The 22,509-nt window shown below is 45.7% G+C and overlaps 1 protein-coding gene across 5 annotated transcripts in view; it reads left to right on the forward strand.

The window, feature by feature from the left end:
- The first annotated feature begins 304 nt into the window (after positions 1–304).
- LUZP1 (leucine zipper protein 1) overlaps positions 305–22,509 on the forward strand; it is a 29,287-nt gene continuing 7,082 nt past the window's right edge. For 4 of the 5 annotated variants that reach the window (XR_003997302.1, XM_030538978.1, XM_030538975.1 and 1 more), the window contains exon 1: positions 305–3,596. Coding sequence is in view for 4 of the 5 variants with exons in the window: in XM_030538978.1 (XP_030394838.1) it covers positions 414–3,596 (3,183 nt within the window). In the remaining variant the exon portion in view is untranslated. Of the gene's footprint in view, positions 3,597–4,028; positions 4,187–22,509 lie in introns of those variants that run through there. The other variant, XM_030538979.1, reaches the window with a different exon arrangement.

A 22,509-nucleotide genomic window follows, 5' to 3' on the forward strand; every position in this document is an offset into this window, starting at 1 on the left:
TGCCTAACTGAGCTTAGGAGGGTATTCATTTCTCCCACCCACCAGTGGGGGATACTGTTGGACTCATAGACTCATAGACTCTAGGACTGGAAGGGACCTCGAGAGGTCATCGAGTCCAGTCCCCTGCCCTCATGGCAGGACCAAATACTGTATTATTAGACTAAATGCACCACTTATCTTTTCCACTGTGTCACTCCTTATGCTCTGAATTCTAGCTTTCAGAAACATGTTTAATGAAAGAAGAGATTATACAGAAGAAACATTTCCTACCCTCTTGTACTCACTTTATTTTCTTCTTTCAGGCTAAAATTGTCTCTGTCAAAGAAGCTGCAGGATTCAAGGGAAACTGACATGTTTAAATCACTCCTTTGATCCAAACTGAAGAAAATTGAACCTAACAACAAAGAATAAAAATGGCAGAATTTACAGGTTATAAGGAGACTTCAAATCGCCATCTTCGATTCAAGTTACAGAGTCTTGGCCGTCGTCTTGATGAACTGGAAGAAGCAACAAAAAATCTCCAGAAAGCAGAGGATGAGCTTCTTGACCTTCAGGACAAAGTTATCCAGGCAGAAGGCAGCAATTCTAGCATGCTGGCTGACGTAGAAGCTCTGAGAAAAAGAGTGCTGAAAATTGAAGGCAAGGATGAAGAAATACGAAAAGCTGAAGAGCTCTGTCAGTTGATGAAGGAAAAACTGGAGGAGGAGGAAAGTCTCACTCGAGAACTTAAATCAGAAATTGAACGGCTTCAGAAGAGAATGGCAGAACTAGAAAAACTGGAGGAAGCTTTCGGCAGGAGCAAAAATGATTGTACTCAGCTGTGTCTGAGCCTTAATGAAGAAAAAAATTTGACCAAAAAAATATCTACAGAGTTGGAAATACTTAGGATGAAAGTAAGAGAACTTGAAGCATCTGAAGACAGATTGGATAAAACTGAACATAGTTTAGTAAGTGAGTTAGAAAAGCTGAAATCTTTAACACTGAGCTTTGCTAGTGAAAGAAAACGCTTCAATGAAAGAGAAAAGCAGAATGAAAAATTAATCCAGGAGCTAACACAAAAACTAGAACAAAACAACAAACTAAATAGGGCAGATCAAACTAGAAATGCATCAAACCTGCTAGAAAGATCATCAAATAGTCTTCTGGATAGAAATGACCTGAGAATTGAAGATGACTTGACCTCTGCATTGCCCTCTAAAGAAACCAGAAGAAAGGGAAGCTTGGATTACCTAAAGCATGTAGAAAATGAAACCAGAAATAAATCAGAAAATCAAAAGAACAAAAATCAAGAAGACAACAAAGTGAAAGATCTCAACCAAGAAATTGAGAAACTTAAAAGTCAAATTAAACATTTTGAATCTTTAGAAGAAGAACTTAAAAAAATGAAAGCCAAAAATAATGACCTGCAAGATAGTTATCTGAGTGAACAGAATAAAAACAAGCTCCTAACTGGTCAATTGGAAGAGATTAAAATTCAAATAAAGAAACAAAAGGATATGGAGAACGGTGAGGTGGAAAGTGAAGAAGTGAGCCTCCCCAGCGGATTTAGACATGATAGGCCTAAATACAGAGGTATCACAGCTGAGCCAGCAATTTCAAAACACAAATCACGGGAGCTTTCACCTCAGCATAAACGAGAAAGAACACGGAACAGAGAGTTCTCTTCCAATAATGACAGTTATACCACAAGTAGCAAACAAGTTCCCAGTCCAAGTTTAATTACTAGGAGAACAGCAAAGGCATCTAGTACATCTGCTCTACTAGAAACTGTGATTACTGATACAAAAAGAATGGAAGACAAATCAGCAGTTGCTACATATTTATCTATGCAGAAAGATAGTGGTGCTCCACAACATGAAGTGAAGAAATCAAGAGATCAGCCATCTGTGCTGAGTCGATACCCACCGGCTGCACATGAGCACAAATCTTGGAAAGCAGCTTCCAAACCTGGGAATGAAAGTGGACTGAAGACCAAGGCTGAAAAGCTATCTCAATCATTTAGTGATGTTTGCCAAGGTAACTCTGATGCACTTGATGAAAAATCAAGCAAAGGAGAAATGACTGTATCTTTGACTGAAAAGATGAAAACAAGCCAAACAGAGATGTCTGATCTATGTGTAGAGATACCCTTTATGAAAAATAATCATGCACCATCCAATGAAACAGCTTCATCATATAGATACCATATCTCTTCTCAGACGTTAGCAGCTGAATCCACCAGCTCTAAAGCAGAAGCAGCAACAGTCTCTGTTTTATCTCACAGACAGTCCCCAGAAGGGAAATCTAAAACAACAATAAACTCCCAAGAAAGAGAATTTACAGACACTTTTCATGAAAATACAAAGCCTCCAACTTTATTAAAGTATTCAAACAGCTCAAAAAGTCGAGAAGACATCTTACAGATTCTCACAAGTCAAGGTAAGGAAGAAATGGACCAATCTGCACCATCAGTTACAGGTCAGTCAAATGCTGGCATAAAATCTGACTCTTCGAGATCCAGAGCCATCAAACCAGCTAGCCATGAAAAACTTAGTACAGATGAGGAGATGGGTAAAAGCACGAATGCTACTACTGAGTCAGAACTGGAGACGAGAAAGAAACCCAGTTCCAGAGAATTCTCAAGCTCCAGAGGAGTTCTCAGAGCATCTCTCTTTGAAAATGATAAAAATACTGGAAATGAAGATGACCCCCCCAAATCCATAAAGACATCTTCAGATGCTGCCAGCGTAGGATTGAGATCCAGAAGGTCATTCAGCCCTAGAGAAGCTTTGAGATCAAAAGCCATCATTAAACCTGTAATAATTGAAAAGGACATGAAAGAAGTAATGGGAGGGGCTGGGTCTGAAGAATACTCTCAAAACCAGAAATCTCTCTTTAAAACTGTGACAAATAAAATGACAAGCAGCATAACAATCTTCCCTTCTGAGCCAGCCAACACAAGGACCAACACAAATGAAGCCGCAAAGGAAAGACATACTTCTACCAGCAATACTAGAGTCACTCCAAATGAGCTGTCAGCCATAACAAACAACATCAGCACACCCTTTGAGATCTCAATTAATAAGAGTGATATTGCTCTGAAATTATCTGAGGCAGATAAAATTGGGGATTTAGCACTGAGAAACAGGACAGAAACACTAATTTCAAGAAGCAGTATTATGATAAAACCTTCTGAACCCATTGAGAAGAACAATTGTGAGCCATCCTTAGAGACAATCAGCTGGAAAAGCCATGGGCCTTTAGAAGCAGAGTCACCAGAAACAAAACACATCACTCTGAGAAGTTCTTGGAGGACAAGGCGAGGATTACAATCTTTGGAAGACTCTCAAATCAAAGTGGAAAAAAATACAGCTTCTACTAGTACAAAGGCATGCAAGTCATCTACAGACCTCTCTGAAATGGAAGGGGCCAATGCAAGAATACATTTACTTGAGCAGAATTCAAGAAGGTCCAGGGCCACTAATAATTCTTGGAATACCCCTGAATTAGAATTCAGAAGGACCCAAAGTAGCTTAAGTGCATCTGAGCTATCTACTCGAAGGAGCTACGTCCATGATCCCATCACTGCTTCTACTTGGAATCGCATGACATTACCAGTAAGTGTTTTCTGTCTTCTGTTACTTTTAACCATCATTCTCTTTTTGAAATTGTCCACTAATTCTAGGATGCCCAACTTGAAATACTAACACTTCTGATTTTCAGAGGTGTTACATTCCCACAGCTCCTGTTCACTTCAACTGATTACCTAAATATTGAGGCACCCAGATTAATTAGCGACTTTGGAAAACTGGGCGGATTAGTTGTGTTCCCATCTGCCTCATTCTTGTACTGCTCCCTGTGTAAATAAAACCATACTCATCTGTTCTTGCCAAGGCTAAGAGAGGAAATAATTGGTCCCAGCTTAGTCATGAGCCTATATGTCTTTTAAAGTCAAGCTTTGCAAGGTAGAGTCAGCAGGAAATAGCAAATAATTTATTTAAAGAGTGCTGCACTGCTTCAGTCTAAACTTTCAACTTCTATTTTTAAAGGGACGCTGGCTGTGTCACTTCCATGTGTGACATACCTCAAACGGCTCCCTGGAACATGTCCTAGCAGACCACAGAGAAACGGCTGGTTGCATGGTGCTGCCATCTCCTTCTAGTTCCAAGTTGCTAGATTACCTTGAGAAAAAGCTTAAAACACATGAACTACTTTCCTAGCATTACTTTTCCTTACTATTGAGGATGTTACCAGGACCGGTGCTAGGGGTTTGAGCGCCCTAGGCAGACGGCAATTTCGCCGCCCTGCGCGCTGGTCCTGCGGCTCCGGTGGAGCTGCCACAGTGGTGCCTGTGGATGGTCCAGTGCTCTGTGGCTCCGGTGGAGCTGCCGCAGTCATGCCTGCAGGAGGTCCATCGGAGCTGCGCGAGCAGCCGACCGTCCACAGGCACGACTGCGGCAGCTCCACCGGAGCTGCGGAGCACCGGACCCTCCACAGGCAGCACTGTGGCAGGTCCACCGGAGCCGCCTGCCGCCCCCTCCGCCAAAATGGCGCCCACCATTTATTCTGGCGCCCTAGGCGATTGCCTAGGCTGCCTAAATGGTAGCGCCGGCCCTGTATGTTACTCAGTTGTCAGTGAGAGGAGAGCTTGCATAAAGGGAAATCCAGGAGATGTTCTCACTGTTAAGATGTGGTTCTCTCTCTCTGAAAAGGACTGAGAATCCCTGACATACTTTAAAATATTTATCTGGTGGGGTGTGTCCATTCTGGCCATGCTAAATGTGTTTTAATTACGGTTCCAGTTCAATGTAGCCACTCTTTGTGCATTATCTGTACAATACAAACAGCAGGGACTCCCACATTAACTCCCACAGCCATTTTCAGTGTTGATCTGAAGCACAAATAAAGTACAGAAGAAATCAAAGGTCTGTAGGGTGGTTGTTGAAGGGAGGGAATTCTCAGCCAAATGAATTTGCCACTGAACAAAGGTTTCCATTTGGGAATATAGATGAAGATGTGAGAGGGTATTTTTGTTTTCCAAACCTTGCTTTGTTCCCTAGAACCAACTTCACCTCTGGGAGTAAGCATACAATTCAACACGGCTTTACTTTGTAGCATCTATTGTCATTAGAGAGTTAGGGTCAGATTATCAAAGATATTTGGGCACCTAAAGATGCAGATAGGCACCTAGTGGATCTATATTGGACCTAATAGGCATGTTTGAAAATCCCACTAGGTACATTTCTTCTTTGAGTAGCTGAAGACCTATATTCCAAGTAGGTGTGTGCACAGCCCAAACGCTGGAGCCAGAGACTTTTGCCTAGCAGTACCATTGGAGGGGCAGCATCCAGCGATATGAGATGGCACCGCCCCAGCCCCCCTCAGTTCCTTCTCATCACCCATCAGCTGGAGTCAGAGCTCGTATGGTGGTGGTTTTCACAACCTTACGTTCATTCTTTTTGTGCAGCGTATTGTACATAGTTAAGCGTTAGTTTTAATTAAAAAAAATAGAGAATATTGAGAATATTAGTGGCTGTGCCCCCCCACGATGCCCACCCCAGGTTAAAGCATTGTCCTTTGTGTGGAGTGGCGTTTCCCAACAGTGACCTCCTACACACACAGTGCTGGCTCTGCCATGGCAAAGCCCATCTTAAGGAGTGATGTTCATCTGTATATCGTTCAAGAAGAGGACTCAGGTGGTGCAGGTCCTTTGCCTCAAACAGCTCATGCTTGAACAAGCCATGTGGCCTGAGCCCACACAGGGGACTGTCTTGAGCCACAGATCGCCCTTGGGCTCAGAAAGTGCTGCTGCCTCTTGTTCTGGGGTAGTGACCTCTCCGAAGAGGCACAGGAGTCATTCTCCGTTGTTGGTGCCCAAGAAGAGTTGTTCTGGGGCAACTCTTCTGCCTTCCCTGGCATGGGACCAGTCCTGGTACACAGGATGGCACGTGTACATCTGTTCCTCCTTTGGTACAGGGCAGGAAGGACAGAAACCCTGTACAGTTGACTCCAGTTCTGGCCTTCAGGCATCTGAATCCAGTACCGACTGGAGGGATGCCAGTATTGACTGTGTCTGTGACGTCAGCATACCAGGCTGTAGCAGACTTACTGTGCCTTTTGGTCCCATCATCGCTGCTGGTCAGAGACTTTGTGAGGCTGGTGTCTGCAGTGGCCCCCCAATTAATGAGGTGCTTCTCAAACCTATGAGTGCTTTTTGAGGTACACCAGCTTTGTTACCGCCAGAGGTCAAGTGCTTGGAGAAGTGATCTTTTGTGCCTGTACAGGCATACAAGGGGGTCTATTTCCATCTGGCCCCGAACTCCCTGGTGGTCATGGCAGGACAGGTTCAAGTCCACGTCCAAAGACTCTAAACGTTTGGACCTTTTGGGAAGAAAGGTATGCACCTCCTAATGGTTACAGATGAGGATTGTGAACCAGCAAGCTTTATTGTCCAAAAATGACTTTCTCAATTGTTCGACTATGGCCAAATTTGAGGAGCAGTTGCCTGATGTGTCTTTTGATGAGTCTTGTATGTTTGTCACCGAAGACTGCTTGATGGCCAAGATGTCTTTGCAATCTACCCTCGATATTGTGGACACCTCAACCGAAGTGATGGCCTTGACAATTACTATGAGGAGGGCTTCCTGTCTCCAAAACACAGGGATTGCTCTGAATGTCCAGCAAACAATCGAGGACTTGCCTTTTGATGGCAGAGCCTTGTTTTCAGACAAGACTGAAACCTGTTTTCCTTTAAGGATTCCAGGGCTACCATAAGGTCTTTGGGGGTGCATACGCTGCCCATGCAGACACACCACTACGGGGCATGGCAGCAACAACTATACAGACCACAGCATCCTTTTCTCAACACTTCTCCTTGAGACAGCGAGACTATCCCAGGAAGAGGGAAAGGTCTCACAAGAGGAAGCACTCAAGCTCAGGGCTTGATTGGGCTGTTCGCCCTCCTTTTGCACCTGTTAAGCACCCATTTTGACTCATTGGTCCAGAGCACCATTCCAGCTGTTCTTCTTCCACTCTCGTTGCCTCCTAACCCCTGTTCCATTGGGGACAGGCTGGTCTGCTTTTATAATGCCTGGGTCTCAATTACCTCTGACAGCTGGGTCATAGACACACTGTAAGATCAGGCTATGCCATCCAGTTTCTCTCCACGCACCAGCCCCACTCTTCAGGGACCCCTCTCATGAGATGCTGCTCTTCGAGACAATCAGCTGTCTGCTAATGTTGGGAGTGGTAGAGGAAGTTCTGCGAGGACACCAGCATCATGGTTTCTACTCCTGGTACTTCCTGATACCAAAATCCAAGGGCAGGATGAGGCTGTGATGAAATGGGACCATTCTTAATGTTTCCTCTGAATACTGTGTGGGTGCCTCAGTTTCCCCAATGCATTTCTTAAGTCTCCAGCATGCATAAATGGCCGACACTCTGTCTCCTGGCAACAAATGGCTGGGACCCTTGCCCCCTGCAAGGGGATGGCTAAAGGTGAATAAAGAGATCAGGTGACCTCCTGGCCCGGGAAGGAGACAAAGGCCAGAAAGGAGGGGTTGGAGTGGGTTTCAGTTGGGAGCTGGCTGGGGACGGGAAGTGAGGGCAGACAAGGTTGTCTGGCTCACTGGGCCCCAGAATGGATCCGGTTGAGGGATCTCATTCTCTGTACTTACAAGCTCTGTTTTAGACCGTGTTCCTGTCATCTAATAAACCTCTGTTTTACTCGCTGGCTAAGAGTCACATCTGACTGCAAAGTGGGGGTGCAGGACCCTCTCTCTTCCCCAGGACCCCGCCTGGGCAGACTCGCTGTGGGAAGCACACGGAGGGGCAGAGGATGCTGAATGCTCCAAGGTCAGACCCAGGAAGGTGAAGCCGTGTGAGCTTCTTGCCCTGAAGACAGTCTGCTCCAAGGGAGAGGAGGCTCCCCAAAGTCCTGACTGGCTTTGTGGGGAGCAGTTCCAGAGCATCGCCCAGGGGGCTCCATGACAGAGGCCTATCCTCAACCTTTGCGAACTCAACAAATTCATCAGATCTGTGAGATTCCACATGATCACACTCTTAGCTATCCGCCCTGCTCTGTCTTAGAGTGACTGGTTTGCTACTCTTCAGGATGCTTATTTTCATGTGGCCATTCTACCAAGTCACAGGAAGTTTCTCAGCTTCTTAGTAGGAGAAAGTTTTCTCATTTGGCCTCTCTTCTCCCCCTCCCTCCCCCGCCCCGAGTTTTCACCAAATATATGGCAGTGGTCATGGCATACCTCTGGAGGAAGGGAATCCACATCTTCTCCTACCTTGATTACCAGTTGCTGAGGGGCAGTTCCAGAGAGGAGATTCTTGCCCATATCAACACCGCACACCATTTACTCAACCAACTGGAATTCATTCTAAACACCACTAAGTCAACCTTGGCTCCCGCTCAACAAATGGAGTTCACTGGGGCTCTGTTAGATTCCACAAAGTTGAGGGTGTTCTTGCTGAGAAACTGCTTCCTGGCAATTCAACAAATTGTGTCTCCATCTACAATCGCAACCTTCCATGACAGTTTGCATGTGTTTGAGCCTGTTGGGCCATGTGTCCAGTTGCACCCAGGTGGTCTAATTTTGGCAGGTTGTGTCTTCACCCTCTTCTGATGTGGCTCAGGACACTTTACTGCCCAGACCTGCATCTCTGGACTGATTGATTCAGCTCCCTCCACTGGTCCTGGAGTCCCAGTGCAACTTGTGCCAAGGAGTTCTTTTCACTCAGCCTCCCCGATCAAGTCAGTGATTAACATTAACCCCTTCTGGGTTGGGGAGCGCATTTGGAGTAGTTGAGGGTGTAGGGCAGGGGTAGGCAACTTATGGCACATGTGCCGAAGGCAGCACACGAGCTGATTTTCATTGGCACTTGCATTGCCCAGGTCCTGGCCACAGATCGGGGGGGGGGGGGGGGGACTCTGCATTTTAATTTAATTTTAAATGAAGCTTCTTACACATTTTAAGAAACCTTATTTACTTTACATACAACAATAGTTTAGTTATATATTATAGACTTATAGAAAGAGACCTTCTAAAAATGTTAAAATGTATTACTGGCACGTGAAACCTTAAATCAGAGTGAATAAATGAAGACTCGGCACACCACTTCTGAAAGGTTGCCGACTCCTGGTGTAGGGCCTGTAGTTGGAACAGGAAGCCTTGTTCCACATCAATGTGTTGGGGCTTCAGGCTATCTACAATGCATGTAATGCCTTCCAGGACTGCATCAGGCATTCAGTGGTTCACTTACTCACCAACAGTACCACCGCAATGTACTATGAACTAACAAAGGGGAGCCCACTCCAGATTGCTCTTCCTAGAGCCAATCAACCTATGGCAATTCTGCATGAAAGAAAACATCACTCTGGTAGCTGTCCACTTGCCAGGGGTGATGAGCCAGCTTGCGGAATGTCTCAGCAGGTTTTTCTCCCTGTGCCATGAATGGTCCCTTGAAGGAGTGTCCTTCAGTTTGTTTTTGCAGCATGGGGTATCCCCATGATCAATTTATTTTCAACAAGGGAAAACAAGGAGTGTCACCTATTCTGCTCTCAGGGAGGGTCTCAGCTCAGGCTCTCTCTCTAACACTTTCCACTCAACTCTCTTTTATATGTCTTCCCTCCTGTCCCAATCATTCCCTAGGTCATTGCCAAGCTCAAAGTGCATCAAGCCAGGGTAGTCCTGATTGCCCTAGCGTGCCTGAGACAGTTGGTTTTCGAGCCTCCTTGTTCTGTCAGATCAGCTTCCCATGCCGCTACCTCTCCTTCCCAACCTCTTAACACAGGTGCATTCTGCGTCTGGTGATCAGCTTCCTTCACCTTACGACATGGCTGCTGCATGGCTGAATGAAGAGGAAGAACATTCCAACAGGTCCTACTTAGCAATAGGAAATCTTCCACTTGGACAGCCTACTTGGCAAAGTGGAAGAACGGGGACTTCCATCCAGCACATCTTGGAGTACCTGCTACACCTTCAGAAATTGGGCTTGGCACTCAGTTCTCTGAGAATGCACTTGGCAGCAGTATCCATGTTTCATCCATCTATGCAAGGGAAATCAGTTTTTTTCCAACTCCATGGTGACAAGGACTTCTCGCCTGCACCCTCTGGTCCAAGGGCCAGTTCCTTGGTGGGACCTAAACACTGTTTTAGCAGCTCTTATGGGACCTCCATTCGAGCCCCATGCTTCCTGCCCATTGCCCCTCCTGTCTCAGAAAACTTTATTCTTGGTAGGCATTGCCTCTGGGGCCTCCTTACACACAGTTTTCCATGGACAAGATAATGATCCGGCCACACCCGAAGTTCTTATCCAACGTGGTCTCTCAGTTGCATTTGAACTAGGCGGTGCATTTTCCCCTAAGCCACATTTCTCCCCAGAGGAGCAATGCCTCCAAATGTTAGACACTGAATAGGACTGACCTGTTCTGTGCTTCATCTTGCCTGTTCATATCCTGTGTGGACTGCGTGAAGGGACAAGGTCTGCACAGGCTATCTCAAGATGGATAATGTCTTGTATTTAAGACTGCATATGAGATCATGCCAGCTATGATTCCACAGCAGATACGGGCTCATTCCACGAGAGCACAGGCAACATTGGTGGTGTTCCTCAGAGATATTTCCATATTGGACATTAGCATGTGGCCATCCATCCATACATTTACGGACCATTACATGATCACTGCATGTTCCAGAATATGCATCCGACAAAGTGGGTATTCACGCACGAAAGCTCATGCTCCAATACATTTGTTAGTCTATAACATGCCACAGAACTCTTTGCCGCTGTTCCAGAATAGACGCTAATGTTGGAAGAACAGTCCTGCGAACCTTATTCAGATAGAGTCTGAGCCCCACCTCTGGTCGAGAGTACTGTTTGTAAGTCACCTACTGGGCATACACATCTGCATCTACTCAAAGAAGAAATGGTTACTTGCTGTAACTGTGGTTCTTTGAGATGTGATGGAGACATGTATTCCACAACCTGCCCTCCATCCCCTCTGCATTAGAGTCTTCCCCTAGAGATTTGGTGCAAAGGAACTGAGGGAGGTCGAGGCAGCATTGCCTCATTATACGGGTTATAGACACAAGGCGCAAACACTGCCCCTCTATGGGTATTGCTAAGCCTGTCCAGTGCGCGCACACTTACTTGGAATACACATCTGCATCACATCTCAAAGAACCACAGTTACAGTAACTGTTTTGTCAATGTATTTAGGTACCTAAATGAATCTGAGATAGCACTGAGTTCTCCGTTGCTCAACTGTTATTTAATAGTCTAGGTAAGAAGGAAGAAAGGAAGATGTTCTAGCTCAGGGCTTCTCAAAGCCAATCTGCCACTTATTCAGGGAAAGCCCCTGGTAAGTTGGGCCAGTTGGTTTACCTGCCGCATCTGCAGGATTGACCTATCGCCGCTCCAGGCCAATGGGGGCTGCGGGAAGGGCGGCCAGCATGTCCCTCGGCTCGCATCACTTCCCACAGCCCCCATTGGCCTGGAGTGGTGAACTGCAACGAGTGGGAGCTGCAGATGCAGCAGGTAAACAAATTGGCCCAGCCTGTTAGGGGCTTTCCCTGAACAAGCAGTGGACCAGCTTTGAGACCCACTGTTCTAGCTGGTATTTTAAATAAGATGGAGGGTGCCTGAGGGATCTTGAAGGGCTGGAGATGTAGAAGGGAAAGGTTTTTCATTGAAATGAGATTGTGTGCAGGGAGAGGCTTCAGGAGGAGAGACCAGAGATAAATAAAGAATATGTGATGGCATGAAGTACAGGATTTTTTGGTCATGTACTTACCACCTTGAATCAACTTTCCAGACCTTGGAGGGATAGAAAAGGTCTGTACTGCCTAATCTTAAAAGAGCATGAGTCAACCAAGTTGTATGATTTTGGAGATCGAAGTGTGAGCCTTTCCTTGCAACTGTAAAGGCTAGCAACATTTTTTAAATGAAAGCTGAGCTTCTCACACAATAACATGACTCCAGGAGCTTGGTCTTTGAGAAAAACAACAAATATTGTTAGATTTGCAATAAAATTGTAAAAGCTGGCAACACTGAAAATTATACATTTGAGAAATCTCAAAAAAATGCCCTAAAGGATCTAGGTCTATATCTGGGGAGTTTCCTAGGGCTACTGTATTCCATGGGAAGACCTTTCTAAGTGACATATAACACCAGTCTTTACTTTGGCAGGGGTGAGATATCAGGACCATGCTATTACCAACTTTGGGATTCAAATATCATGATACAGCTCCCTGCACCCCAAATCACAAGTTGTCTGTCAAATAATAATTTTTAAAAAATCATTGGTGTTGTCTGGTTTTTGTGCTAAGCTGGGCTCTTTGTGTGTGTGTGTGTTTCATGATGCAAATTCAACACACCCACAAACTAGGGGCACCTACCCACTTCTGGCTGATGGGAGGGACACACTTCCCAGGCACTTCCTATGCTTCCCCCAGGAGGTTTACCCCTGCTCTCTTATTTCCCCTGTCCTGTCCCCTGCTTCGTCTGCGCAGAGCCCAGCTGCAGCAATTGCTGCAGCAAGGGCAGCTGACTGAGCAGGGCTTGGGAATGGAGGGCCAACGTACCTGCCTTCTCTCTGTCTCCCCCCTGCCCCCCAGCATTGTTCTACCCTCTCAGTGCAGTATGGTGGGAGGTTAAACAGGGCTGAAGCTGCTGCCACTCCCTGCGCTAGGGCCCTGCTCTGCACGCAGACAGAAGAAAGCTTGAGGCTTTCCAGCATGCTGAGGCCAGAAGTGAGACCTAATGTATGACGAAGACCCTGACTAGGGGACACTGAAATCGTTCATGTAAGGAGGCTAAACTTTGATGGGATGTGCCCCTCAGTGCCATTCTGTGACCTCAGCCTCAGGACTCTTCACTTCTGATAGAAAGAGGGGTCAGTAGTAAAATGCACTAGTGGGCAGGAAATCTGTGAGGAGCAGGCAGCTTTAGAGCTTCTGCATCATCAGCAGCTGTTGGAAGCTCTGTCCTGTAGGACCCAGCAAACCTGGCGGTGGCATTTCAGGTGCTGGTCAATTGAGACTGTCAGCCAAAGCCAGCAGCTCAGGCTGTGGGGAGTTCCCTCTGGTGGTCACAGGCAGAAATGCACCTGCACAAACCAGTAAGAAATTCTTGAGCTGCTCAAGAGATCACAAGTGGATGTAACAAACTGTGAATGTTGTCAACATTACATGTCCAGCCCCTCAGACACTCTGGGAGATTCCACACTTCAGAGTACAGAAGCAGGAGTTTCTCTGGTGGGTTCTTTTAAAAACTGTTTGAAGCTGGCCAGATGTTTGGAATGTTAGACTCTTTCCTGTGAAGATCGACCATCAGGCAGAGAGCAGGCCCACAAGTCAAAGGTGCAAGATACTTGTAGTTTATCCGGTGGCTCTGCTATTACTTACAGTGGTAGCACTGGCTCCTCGAGGGAGCTGAGCTGTATATTAAAGCAGCAATGGTATGAGAATTAAGTTCCCATCTTCTCCCTCATGCTGAACAATTTCAGACTTTTTCCTTCCAGGCAGAAATTTTATGTCTTTGGCCTCTGCCTGAAGGTAAACTACTGATTTAAAAAAAAAAAAAGGTTTGAGCACAATCTGTTTAGCCATTTTTCGGCAAGTGGAAAGTGAGTCACCTACTGGGCATACGTGTCTGCATCGCCTCAAAGAAGAAGAAATGGTTACTTACTGTAAATGTGGTTCTTCGAGATGTAATGCAGACATGTATTCCATGTCCTGCCCCGCATCCCCTCGGCATTAGCATCTTCCCCTAGACCAGTGGTTCTCAAACTGTGGGTCAGGACCCCAAAGTGGGTCATGACTCCATTTTAATAGGGCCACCGGGGCTCGCTTAAACTTGCTGGGGCCAAAGCCCTGAGCCCCACTGCCCAAGGCCAAAGCTGAAGCCCAACGGCCCCCTGCCTGGGGCTTTGCCCCTTGGGTTTTGGCTTTGCACCTTCCCCGACCTGGGGTGCTGGGCTCCGGCTTTGGCTTGGCACCTCACCCCGCCCCACCCCCTGGGGCAGCAGGGCTTAGGGAAGCTCAGTGCCCCCTTCTGGGGTCATGTAGTAATTTTTGTTGTCAGAAGGGGCTTGCAGTGCAATGAGGTTTGTGAAATCCTGCCCTAGACATTCGGTGCAAAGAGACTGGGGGGGGTTGGGGCAGCGCTGCCTCATATAGCCAAGGGAAGAGTTATAGACACGAGACGTGAACACCACCCCTGTAAACGTCTGCAACACATCTCAAAGAACCACACTTACAGTAACTGTTTCATTTAGGTACTTAAATACCTTGACAATCTGGCCCTGAGATAGTATGGTTAGCACTGAGTTCTCTGTTGGTAAGAGTCTAGGTAAGAAGGAAGATGTTCCAGCTGGTATTTTAAATGGGATGGAGGGATCTTGGAAGGCTGGAGATCTAGAAGAGAAAGTTTTTTCATTGAATTGAGATTGTGTGCAGGGAGAGGCTTCGGGAGGAGAGACAGATAAATAAAGAATACATGATGGCATGGAATACAGGATTTTTTGGCTTCTGTTTGGAATAAACACATCTTACATGCATGGCAGAGCTATGAATGTGTTAGCAGTGCAGCCCAAATGAAGCTTTTACCCAACATCACACATTTGAGTGGTCATATACTTAACATCTTGAGTCCAGCTTTCCAGACCTTGGAGGGATAGAAAAGGTCTGTAGAGCCTAACCTCAAAGATCATGAGTCGGATCTCAAAAATTATGTGGTTGGGTTTAGCGTGAGCCTTTCCCAGCAACTTTGAAGGCTAGCAACATTTTTTTTTAAATGAAAGCTGAGCTTTCAAAACTAGCTGATAAACCTAGGGTGCCCTTTCTCAGAGGCGACATGTATCTGCAGTGGCTCAGGTGTGAACACTAACCTCTGGCCTTGAAATAGCCCTCAGGAGCAAGGCACAACTTCAACCTACAAGGCATTGGCTTTGAATTGATTAAGCTGTAATGATTTGGAATGCACAGGACCTTTGTCTGTTAAGCTTGTGAGGTGTCTAATTAAGGAGCCTTGCCTAGCGTTGGCTTCCTCTCATTTGCAAAATGACCCTCTCTCCCTTCTCCCTTGCTTTCATAGATTCCAAGGCCAGAAGGGACCATTGGGATCATCTGTTCTGGCCAACTGTGCAGCACAGGCAAGAGACCTGCCCCCAAATAATTCCTAGAGCAGATCTTTCCCCTGCCCCACCCCTACCTCACTAAAGAAACAGTATTAACAGTGAAACCTTTCTGAACCTCTTGAGAAGAACAATGAACCCTCCATTGGAGGCAATCAGTTGTAAGAGCCATAGGTCATTGGAAGCAGGTTCCTGAGAGAGAAAATACATCACAGAGAGATGTTCTTAAGTTCTTTGGAAGACTCTTAATGCAAAGTGCATAAAAATACAACTTACAAACACATTCAAGTCATTTACAGCCCTCTCTGTAGCAGAAGGAACCAACTTAAGAATACACCCAGCATTTAAAAAGAGCTAGTGCAACTGTTAATTTCTTCCTTCACATTTCTGAGCATGGAGTCACTTTAGGATGCAAACCTGTTCTCATTCCTGAGAGCAGTTTTAGTCATATCATACCCATACACACACTTCCTATAGGAGGCAGGGGGTAGGACTGGCAACCAATAGGTATGACAGAGCAAAAAGATGGGAGGCAAGATCTTGGGCACACTCCAGCAAACTCACAGTCCTAAGGGATTAGTTCCCTAAGAGTGAACACTATGTGGAGAGACGCTAAGAGCATGTTGAAGGGCAAAGTTCAAACCTCCAAATCCTAGAATGAGCCTGGTGTCTAGTTCAGAGCCAATGTTTGGTGGTGGGATGGCCTTCCAAGGAGAGAAAAACCAAAGTAGTGGGGGAGAATAAAATCTGCCTGAGTAAGTACAGATATGAACGAGGTGGAGGTTCTCAAATGTGCCTAAGGGATTTAGGGCCTCAAGTCCCATTAAAGGTCAAGGACAGTCAATGGGGCTTGTGCTCCATCATCCATTTGGCACGTCTGAAAATCTTCCTGAGCTCAGTAAACTAGAAGAGCATCCAAAAGAAGTGGAAATCCTACTCAAACACCAGAATTAGACTGGGACGAAACTATGTTGCTTTCATCCTTGTATAACGGGGCCAGATTTTTAAAAGTATTTAGGCATCTAACAATGCAAATTGGTGCCTAGCAGGATCCTAGGTACCCAACTCTCATTGATTTCAGTAGATTTCAAACTTGATTTCAGTGGGAGTTGGGCACCCTGACCTTTTGGAAAATCCTACTAGGCACCTGTCTACATCTTTAGGTGCATAAATACCTTTGAAAATTTGCCTCTTAAGTTCTTTATAAACAGCAGTGGAATTTTGTTGGCATTTCAGAGACAGTCCACTATGTCAGTGTGGGCAGCCACAAACCATGATATGTGGAGGACTGCAAAATGACTCAACTCTCTGGAGGTCTTCGTGCCTCGAACATCGCTAATAAGAATGCTATGGCTTGGCTTGATCGGATTGCATACACCAAAAAATAAATATTGTAAACAGAATTTATCTTCCCAACACCTCAGAGGTGAGGTGGCATTCCTAGCGGGGATGTTTTTAAATCTACAGGATACCAGTGTATTAAAAGAATTGGCCAAGAAGTTTTCTGAATCATTAATGTTGATTTTTAACAAGTCTTGGAACACTAGGGAAGTTCCAAAGGTCTGGAACAATGCTACTATTGTACCAGTTTTTTAAAAGGGTAAACAGGATGGTCCAGGAACTATAGATGGATTATCCTGACATTGATTCCTAGCAAAATAATGAAAAAATAATGGAAAGGCTGATACAGGAGCAGGTATAATAATTCAATTGACAGCAGGATACCAAGGGAGGAAAAATATCTTTTGAAGTTATTTGTCTTGTTAGACTGACTTCACGCTTGGTAAGGCAACTTACATCTTTTCATGTATTTGTACCTGCTCCTGTATTTTCCACTCCATGCATCTGCTGAAGTGGGTTCTAGCCCACGAAAGCTTATGCCCAAATCAATTTGTTAGTCTCTAAGGTGCCAGAAGGACTCCTCATTGTTTTAGCTGATACAGACTAACATGGCTACCACTCTGAAACCTGTTAATATAATATACTCCTGTAGACTACTGGAAGGCATTTGATTTAGTCTTGTATGACAGGCTGATTAAAAAAGATTAGCACTATATAAAATCAACATAGTCTATGTTAAATAGCTTTAAAAGGTAATTGTAAATGTCATTCAATGAGGGTGTTTCTAGTCGTGTCCCACGGGGTTCTGTTCTTTATCTTAATGATCTGGAAGAAAACATAAAATCATTGCTGGTAAAGTTTGCAGATGAGATAAAAAATTGGAGTGGTAAATAATGATGGGGACAACTGAATTGGATTGCTTGATAAATTGGGCTAATTTGAACAACATCGGTTTTAATACAGCCAAATACAAAGTCATACGTCTAGAAAGAACGAATATAAATCAGCCTTCCAGGATAGGGGACTGTACTCTGGAAAGACGTGACTCTGAAAAGGACCTAAAGGTTATGGTAGATAACCAACTGCACTTGAGTTCCCAGTGTGAGTCTATAAGGGGTCCCTGGATGTACAAGCGGGAATAGCAAGTACAGTAGGGAGGTGGTATTACCTCTGTGTAAGACCTTAGTGAAACCATCACTAGATACTGTCTAGTTCTGATGTTTGTATTTCAAAAAGGAAGTTGTCAATGATGGCTGGTCTTCAACAGAGGTCTCTTCCCATCCTCACTGAATGCCCTAACTGCTGGGCTAAGAGTCAGTCACTCTTTTTCTGGTCCAGTGACTAATTATTTATACAAAGTGGAACAGCATCAACAGGCAAGACTAGAAGAGACATACTTCGTGCTAATCCCCAGCCCAGTGGCTAGAGCAGCCTGAAGGGAAATGGGAGTTCAAATCCCTGCTCCACAGCAAGCAGAGAGGGATTTGAACCTAGGTCTCCACTCCAAAGTCAGTAGGTAGGCTGAAGGCTATAAGGGGGAGGCAGCACCAACACCTGCATTTCCAGGATCAGCATTGTTTAGCACAGGGCTCTCAGCATGCCTTCCAAAGTGAGGCCTCTAAGACAAGATAGATGGGCAGAGTTGGCCCTAGGTGTTTTGCCAACCAGGGTGGAAAAACCCAGCCAAGTGATGTCACACACTCCAACTCCATGGTGTTGAATTGGTGCCCCCAGAAATTGGCACCTGCCTCTCCAGCTGGCCCTGTCGGCATAGGAATGCTGAAATTGAGGCTGCTGCCAGGACTCATGTGAGAGAGGTACCTAGGTGTTAGGACTGAAGTGATTGTATGCATACTCAGTGGCAGATTTTAGGCACCTCAGTGACTTTGCAGGTGGAAATTTAGGTGTCTACAGGGTTAAATGGCAGCTGAGTGGGGGTTCTGAGGATCTAAATGTTGGATGCAGGCATCTGAAGTGTCTGTTAAGGGCCTGAATTCCTTTCTGCATCTAAACCTTTCTGTTCAAAGTTTCTCCTGTGGGAATTGTGCTGGGGAACTAAAGGGGGGTGTCCATTGTCTCCTTTAATCTTCACATTAGCCATGGATAAGGCTACATTTTAGTTACAGGTATTTTTAGTAAAAGTAATGGACAGGTCACGGGCAGTAAACAAAAATTCACGGCCCAAGACCTGTCCATGACTTTTACTAAAAATACCCGTGACTAAATCTTGGGATGGGGGTGCCACGGGTGCTGTGGGGAGGCAGCCTGGGGGGGCCATGGCCCCAGTCCCTGCAGATGCTGGGAGGGAGGCAGGTGGCACTGCATGGCCTGGGACCCCCACGGCTCCCCAGAAGCAGAACCATCCCTCAGCTGCTAGGTGGAGATATGACCAGGCAGGTCTGCGCATTGCCTCCACTCCAAGCACTGGCTTTGCAGCTCCCAAAGGCAGCACGCAGGGCCCCCTGGCCATGCCTCCACCTAGGAGCCGAGGGATGTTGTCGCTTCCGGGGAGACCTCCTCCCCCCCCGAGGTAAGCGCTGCCCAGAGCCCCTACTCCTTCCTGTGCCCCAGCTCCCAGCCCTGAGCCCCTCATCCAAACTCCTGTTGCTGCTGGGGGAGGGGGGGGCCTAAGGCTGCCCCCACAGCAGCTGGTGCAGCTGGCCCAGGGGCTGCCCGAGCTACTCGTTCAGCCCCCAGGCCAGCCACTGCAGAAGTCACAGAGGTCCCAGAATATCATGGAATCTGTTACCTCTGTGACAAACTCGCAGCCTTAGCCGTGGAGCCTATTGCACAGTGAATTTATCACAGGAATAGAACTTGTAAGAACATATCAGCTGTAATCACCAGGGATGTGATATTATTTGTATCTAACCCAAACAGCTAAAGAAATCCGTGACTTTAGGGAAATGAGTGGCTTTAAAGTAAAATGTTCTAAATTTGAAGTGCTGTCTGTGAATTTGCCAGTCTCTGAGAAGTCACCCTTCCAGAAAACATTTGATACAAATACCTGGGAATCAGATCTCAAAGTGCCTAGAAGAGCTCCATGATTTCAATATCAGACCACTACCTCAGGAAATGAGAAAAGATTTGGAGTGCTGGGGGAAGTATGCATTTTCTTGTTTAGGGGCACACTCAAAATGAGTATTTTTTCAAAGGACATTCTTCTTGTTCCAGAATCTTTCTGTAATCATCCCAGATAAAACTCTAGCAAGAATACACAGAGTGGTGGTGGTCATAGATTCCAAGGCCAGCAGGGATCATTTTGATCATCTTCTGTGGTCATCCTGTGTACACAGGACAGAGAAACTGCCCCAGCTTTTACAAAAACAGCCAATCTTGATTTAAAGATGGTCAGTGATGCACACTCCACCACAACACTGGGTAAATTGTTCCAATGGTTAATTACTCTTACTGTTAAAAATGTACACCTTATTTCCAGACTGAACTTCTCTTGCTTCAACTTCCAGCCATTTCTCTGCTAAATATACGGGGCTAATCTGACACCTACTGAATTAAACCAAACTCTTCAGAGTTAGTATATAGTAATTTTTCTTTAAAACAAACTAAATGCATAAAGTTATGTTTATGTGACTTGAATGTTGCACAATTGCAACCACAAAGTCCAGAAATGGAAAAGTTGTTCCAGTAGCAACATGTAACCAGATGCATTGCACAGGTGGAGTATATTTTAATTCTGCTTTGTTTGTTTAAGAGGTAGTTTAGACTCCCATCTTCAAAGACAGCTGCTAATTTTAGAGTATCCAGTTTTTGGCTACCTGGTTGAAATCAATAGGAGCTGTAGACGTTCTTCATCTCTGAAAATCAAATATTAGGGCCCAGATCCTCAAAAGTTCTTAGAGGCCTATCTGCCTCTGCAGGTACCTAAGCACACCATTGAGATGCCACTGGCATTTTGAAAGCCATGACTCAGCTGACGCCTAAGTGCCCTGGGTGCCTAAGTTTCCACTGGTCACACCGAAGTACTAACTCTGCCCCACAGCTACTGAGCTGCTCTGAACCCTCGCTGAAGCCCCATAGCCCCCGAAGCAGGATTCTCAAACTAGGCAGGGAATTCCTGGCTTGCTATTGGGACCTAATCCAGTCAGCATTCTCTGATCAGGTCTAAGTCCTGATACCAGTCAGACCGACAGCAGGAGGGCTGGAGGCAAGCCACTAATAGGCAGCAGAGAGCCTGCAGAAGAGAGCACCAGGACCAATGGAAAATGTAGAGCAAGCATGAGAAAGGTGTCAAGCATGAGCAAGAAACAGAGAGAGAGAAACGGTTACAGATGCTCAGACATGGGCTACCTAAGCAGCTGAACTGGCTTAGAGCCCTGATCCTCAAAGGTATTTAGACACCTGTCATGGTACAATTCCCCACTCTGAACCTTAGCGTCCAAAAGATGGGGTACCAGCATGAATTCCTCTAAGCTCAATTACCAGCTTAGTACTTGTAGCGCTGCCACCAACCAGGAATTCCAGTGCCTGGTGCACTCTGGTCCCCCCAAAACCTTGCCGGGGACCCCCAAGACCCAGACCCTCTGGATCTTAACACAAGGAAAGTAAACCCTTTCCCTCACTGTTGCCTCTCCCAGGCTTCCCCTCCCTGGGTTACCCTGGAAGATCACTGTGATTCAAACTCCTTGAATCACAAAACAGAGAGGAAAATCCACCTTCCCCCTCCTTCTCTCTCCTCCTCCCAGACTCTTCCTGAGAGAAAGTAATCCTGGCACAGAGAGAAATCAGCCTCTCTCTCCCTCTTCCCTCCTTTCTCCCCACCAATTCCCTGGTGAATCCAGACCCCGTACCCTGGGGTCTCACCAGAATAAAAAAACAATCAGGTTCTTAAACAAGAAAAGTTTTTAATTAAAGAAAGAAAAAACAGTAAAAATTATCTTTGTAAATTTTAAAAAAATGGAATAGGTACAGGGTCTTTCAGCTATAGACACTGGGAACACCCTCCCAGCCTAAGTATACAAGTACAAATTAAAATCCTTTCAGCCAAATACACATTTGAACTTCTTCCAACCAAATACACATTTGCAAATAAAGAAAACAACTATAAGCCTAACTCGCTTTATCTACCTAGTACTCACTAGTCTGAACTTATAAGAGCCTGTATTGGAGAGAAACCTGGTTGCACGTCTGATCCCTCTGAGCCCCCAGAGTGAACAACAACCAAAACTAACAGCACAGCACAAAAACTTCCCTCCCTCCAGATTTGAAAGTATCCTGTCCTCTGATTGGTCCTCTGGTCAGGTGACAGCCAGGCTTACTGAACTTGTTAACACTTTACAGCCAAAGAGATATAAAGTACTTCTGTGCTATTAACTTTTCTTATCTGTTTATGACAACACCTAACTCCTGTGGGAATTAGGTGCCTAAATACCTTTGAAACTCTGGGCCTAGATCCCTAACTGCAGGAGAGCATTCGTGGCTGAGGATCCTCAGTGGAGGGAGATGCTAGGTAATCCAGGTCAGCCACTTAGGCATCTATACCCCATTCTTCTCTCTACCCGTCTCCTCAACCTTTTGCTCCTGGCTGGCTTAGACAGCTCCCTGCTCAGCTACCTGGCTTCTAAGAACCCCTTCTTTATACACCTATCGTATGGCGGGTCTGGGCACCTAGCATGGGCTGAAATGCAACAGGGTGGCAGAGCACCTAGGGGTTACACATTGCAACCCTGATCAGAGCAATGCTGAGGTATCTCTAAGGATCTGGGCCTATGTGTCTAATGCTGGGCACCCAAAAAGGGAAGCCCCTCGCTCAGGGCCCACTTCGAAAAATGTTGGCTTCAGAACGCTGCTGTTTATAAATATTAATTGAAAACGAACCAGTTTGCCCTGAAGCCAAGTTAATGGTGCTGTTGCAGTTCTAATTTCTATATTTCTTGCCTGGTTAAACTGTTTTTTTTTACTTTGGAACCTTGTCATTGCATCAGTTATTCTGCACTCTGGGTTTGCTGTGGGAATACATGGGCAGCAGGTCGTTTGCTGATGATGCAAAGTTATTTTCATCAGTAAATCTGACAGAGGACTGTGAG

The sequence above is a fragment of the Gopherus evgoodei genome, chromosome 20, assembly GCF_007399415.2.
Source record: "Gopherus evgoodei ecotype Sinaloan lineage chromosome 20, rGopEvg1_v1.p, whole genome shotgun sequence".
In the NCBI taxonomy this organism is placed as follows: Eukaryota; Metazoa; Chordata; order Testudines; family Testudinidae; genus Gopherus; species Gopherus evgoodei.